This window comes from Garra rufa, chromosome 2 (assembly GCF_049309525.1).
Source record: "Garra rufa chromosome 2, GarRuf1.0, whole genome shotgun sequence".
Lineage (NCBI taxonomy): Eukaryota > Metazoa > Chordata > Actinopteri > Cypriniformes > Cyprinidae > Garra > Garra rufa.
In genome coordinates this window covers 42,859,957-42,864,885 of record NC_133362.1, presented here as the reverse complement: position 1 = coordinate 42,864,885, position 4,929 = coordinate 42,859,957, and the positions used below count along the sequence as shown (strand labels likewise).

Below are 4,929 nucleotides of genomic sequence, written 5' to 3'. Positions count from 1 at the left end.
AATAAGGCAGTGGAAGAACAATAAGGCAAAACAAATGTTTTGTTTGATAAAAATGAATACTTTTTACAGCGGAAGTATAAGAGGACATGTCAGGCATAGGGGGGCCTTGCAAAATTGACCAGAGAAGGAGGGGGGCCCAGAGTAAAAAAGTTTTGGAACCCCTGCTCCATTGCTTTTAGTTGTTTGCATTATGCGTCACATTCAATGGTTTGCATGCATTTGCAAAAATAGAAATCATTTTATATAAATGTATACTTTCATATATATTTTGGAGCACCTTAACCCACCCCTACCCTAAACCTATCCACTTCTTAACAATATAAAGCACACAACAGTAACAGTGATAAAAGTACAGTAATATTAAATTTATTGCAAAAACTGACCATAAAAAGCAGTATAAAAATATTACAAACAAGTCACGTTGCATTCCAAGTCCTCCGTTATCTTTATGCGAAGAACAATTAATGAGTAGCTAAATCATATCATATTCAAAAATATACTCCAGAAGTTGTTTAGCATGACGCAAATGGTCACAAGATACACAAGAGCCGAAGGCACTTCACAAACAAAGCTGACGTAATGCTTCTTCTGGCTGCAATTTTTTTATTTGTGACCTTGGACCACAACACCAGTCATAAAAAGCACCGGGTATATTTGTAGCAATAGCCAACAATACATTGTTTGGGTTAACATTGTTTTTTCTTTTATGCCAAAAATCATTAGGATATTAAGTAAATATCATGTTCCATGAAGATATTTTGTAAATTTTCTGCCATAAATATATCAAAACTTAATTTATTAATTTTAAATAGTAATATGCATTGCTAAAAATAACTTGGACAAATTTAAAGGCAATTTTCTCAATGTTTTAACAGTTTTGCACCCCCAGATTCCAGATTTTTAAATAGTTGCATCTCAGCCAGATACTGTCCTATCCTAACAAACCACACATCAATGGAAAGCGTATTTACAGCTTTCAGATGATGCATAAATCTGTTTCAAAAAATGTACCTGTCACACCCCCGGACTTTCTTGTTGGTTTCTCCCATTTTCCCCCGCAGTTCTGAGTGTTTTTGGTTTCTCCCTCATTGTCTGCACCTGTGTGTGTAATTAGTCTGTCTATTTAAGGTGTGTGTTTTCCCCTGTACTCTTGTCGGTCTTTGATGTTATATGGATGTTTTCCCCTGGTGTTCCTGTGTCTACCTGTATTCTGTTGGATTTATTAAATATACGTCTTTTTATTACGTCGTTGTTCGTGTGTTCCTGCCTAATCCGTGACAGAAAGACAGACGGAAACAGTTTTTTTTTGCGTATTCCACCCCGTTTTGTTTATCGTTCTGTTTTTCAGTCTTTTTGTTTCCGAAGTGTTTTCCCCCATGGATTCCTTCCTCCGTCCTGAATTCATCCTCCTCCGGCTGAAGCAGGGGGATTTACCACTCGAGGGTTACACGTTGATGTTCCAGCTCGTAGCTAATACCACCAGCTATCCGGACGACGCGCTCTGTGCGTTCTATGACGCCAGTCTCAACGCGTCTTGCAGAGCGCCGTCGTCCGAGGACGGCCCTCGAGCGGACTTCGCCGCGTTTGTGGAGTGGACACTGGCGAGAAACAGACCCTCGTTCCCCGCCTGTTCCGTGGATAATCTTGCCAGTGCCACTCCGGACCCAGAGCCCAGCCAGCCACCCCGACCCGCGGAGTACGAGCCCTTCGTAGACGGGAAGCCCGAGCCCGGAGCGACAGTAGTATGGAGTGCCATTGGGTTCAAAACTTCCGACCAGGTGCGAGAGCCGGCCTTTATATCTGCGACGGTGGAGTGCTTCGTGGAACAAGAGAGGGCGGTAGAGAGCCCTGCCCACTGCACCACCACTGGGGGTGAGCGTGAACAAGACTCTGGGGACTTAATTGAATGTTTTACGGATATACCTGTCTGCCTGGATTTCCCACCCACCCTCCCTTTTCTGTCTATACCTGAATCTCCGCTGGTTACGTCCAGCCGTCCTGTATCTCCGCTGGTTCCACCCAGTCTTCCTGAATCCCCGTTGTCTGCTGTCTGTCCCCTTGCTCACCCTCAGCCCACCATCTGTGTGGTGGGTTCGCCGCGGGTCTGCCAGTATCCATCGGTGTCATGGCTGGAGGATCCCTCACCATCGCCTCCAGCCTCAGAGTCCTGGACTCCGCCTCGGCCCTCCGACCCTGCGGCTCCACCCCGGCTCTCTGCTCCCTCGTCTCCGCCGTCACCCGTCGGTCCACCAGCTCCACCGGGCTCCATCGTCCCTCCGGCTCCGCCCTGGTCAGTCGTCGCCCCACCTTCGCCTCTGGACTATACTCCTCTGGCTGTGCCTCGTCGCTCCGTCCCACCGGCTCGGTGGACCTCCTCCCTCCCGCGGGCACAGCCTCGGCCCTCTGTCGCTCCGGCTCCGCCGCGGACCTCCGGATCTCCATCTCCGCCTTGGTCGCCAGAGCCTTGGGTTCCGCCTTGGCCCTCCGGATCCGCGGTGTCACCCAAGATCTTCGGCTTTCTGTCTCCACCTCGGGCTCTCCTCCACCATGGCTCCTCCCTCCATCGGCTCCACCTTGGAATCCCATCATGGCTGAGTTCTGGGTCCCACCTGGCTCCTCCTGCTCCAGCCCCTTCCTGTCACCTCCTTGGCTCCTCCCTCCGTCACCACTCTGGACTCCATCTTGTGCCCTCCTCCCGGGAGTCCATCCTCCACCTAAGCCCCCTCCTAAAGACTTTGTACTGTTTCCTTTTGTCTGCTTGTCGGCACGAGGACGTGCCTTCCGGGAGGGGGAGGTAATGTCACACCCCCGGACTTTCTTGTTGGCTTCTCCCATTTTCCCCCGCAGTTCTGAGTGTTTTTGGTTTCTCCCTCATTGTCTGCACCTGTGTGTGTAATTAGTCTGTCTATTTAAGGTGTGTGTTTTCCCCTGTACTCTTGTCGGTCTTTGATGTTATATGGATGTTTTCCCCTGGTGTTCCTGTGTCTACCTGTATTCCGTTGGATTTATTAAATATAAGTCTTATTACGTCGTTGTTCGTGTGTTCCTGCCTAATCCGTGACAGTACCTTTATGCACAGACTGCACACAGGATGAGGTTTACGGTGGATAGAGAAACCGATTTCATCTATTTCTCTCAGAAATCAATCGTTTTGCTTAATAGTATAATGTAAAAAAAAAAATAGTTTTGACCGTTCACAGTGAAACCCCCCCCCCCTCCCCATATATTTGCAATAATGGCAATATTATTACCCAATATGTTATTTAATCATGATGATAAAGTTCCCAATGCCTTTCGCGTCAGTATAGCCGCCAAAGGTTTCATATTTAAAGCAATAGAATGAACTGACGCCAATGGGTCCTGACCATAAATTGGGAATAAGAATGTGTTGCAAATATGTACATACATGCATCCTTGGGAATAATAACTTTGGATCTAAAAGAAACTGCTTTCAAAATATGGCTTTCTAAAAAAAAAAAGTAAAAGTAGTCTCTTGGCTCAACTTGCCCAAACTGAGCCTAGGGAGAGGGTAAGTTGAACCACATGGAGTTAAACTGTGCCACTAATTGTGTTAAAGTAAAACTGAACATTTTCACCTCATGCTATATCAAAGGAAGAGAAATTTCAATAAAAATGACTTCTATAATTAAAATTTATGTGTCAGCCTTGTGATGAATTGACCATCCATCCAGGAAGTTTTTCCACTTTGACTCAAGATGCCAGGTTAGGATCCAACTCCCCACAACCCTAATAACCTGCACTCACTCACATCATTAACACACTAATAAGGATAAAGAGGTTTGGATAGTAGAATGGATAGATGGATGACTTTTTAAAATGTTTTTTTTAAAGATGCGGTTCACAACTTTGAAGAGATTTTTTTTTTAATTACGTAAAAAATCTGAACAAAATAAAGTTCAAATTAAATAATTGAGACATTGTGACCTTGCAGAACTGGGCTAATAGTACTAATAGTACTCAACATCCCTTAAATCACAAGTTCAAAATGAAGAACAAAATCTAAAATGTTTGGTCTAAAACTGTTAAAAAGAATTACAGTAAAATAATACTTTCGAATCATAAGAAGGGGTGAGCATCTTAAATAAAATCTACTTACCCAAGTTACGTAATTTAACAAAGAAACACAGAGACTTCAATACTTGGTACACAATACACAATGGCGGTAACATTCTGTGGTTCATTTTTGAGCACAAATGTGTCATTTTGAGTAGAAAATGAACCAGATGTAACAGATGTAAAGATGTACCAGATGTAACAGATGTAAATTTCAAGTAACTAAATCTAACCACAAAAACAATGATAAAACTGTGTGAATGTAACGCCAGCCCAGCAGAGGGAGCCCTCACCCAGTCGGACAGTTGCTGCTCCCTCTGCTGCTTCGCTGGTTATTTCCTGTTTGGCAGCCATTTTAACTGTGTGGGTTGCGCTCCAGAGGCCTCGTCTGCCCACGAGTCTTTCCACGAGTCTGCTCCAGAGGCCTCGTCTGTCCACAAGTCTGCTCCGGAGGTCTCGTCTGTCCCTGAGTCTGTTCACGAGTCTGCTCCAGAGGCCTCGTCTGTCCAGAAGTTTGCTCCGAAGGCCTCATCTGTCCACATGTCCCCTGCGCCTATACCTCTTATGGAGGTGGCGTCTACGGCAGAACCCCCTGAGGAGGCAGCTTCCACTGCAGAACCTCTAGAGGGGGTACCACTCGCAAACAAACTCACTGTCTGTTCAACCACTGTCAAGGTTCCTGCTCTACCTGCTCCGCCATGGCCTCCTGCTCTGCCTACAACACCAAGGCTTCCTGCTCTGCTCGCTCCACCATGGCTCTTTGCTCTGCCTGCAACGCCAAGGCTCCCTGCTCTGCCTGCACCTCCCTGGTCACCACTACTCCTCAGTCGGCCACTGCTCCACGGTCCAGGTCCT

The 4,929-nt window shown here is 46.1% G+C and overlaps 1 protein-coding gene across 1 annotated transcript in view; it reads left to right on the top strand.

Annotated features, from left to right (window-relative positions):
* The window catches only part of LOC141325955 (uncharacterized), a 21,883-nt gene extending 17,184 nt beyond the window's left edge, over window positions 1-4,699 (top strand). Inside the window, exon 4 of the mRNA XM_073834674.1 lies at window positions 4,454-4,699. Coding sequence (XP_073690775.1) covers window positions 4,454-4,699 — 246 coding nt within the window. The remainder of the gene's footprint in view (window positions 1-4,453) is intronic.
* The last annotated feature ends 230 nt before the right edge of the window (window positions 4,700-4,929 follow it).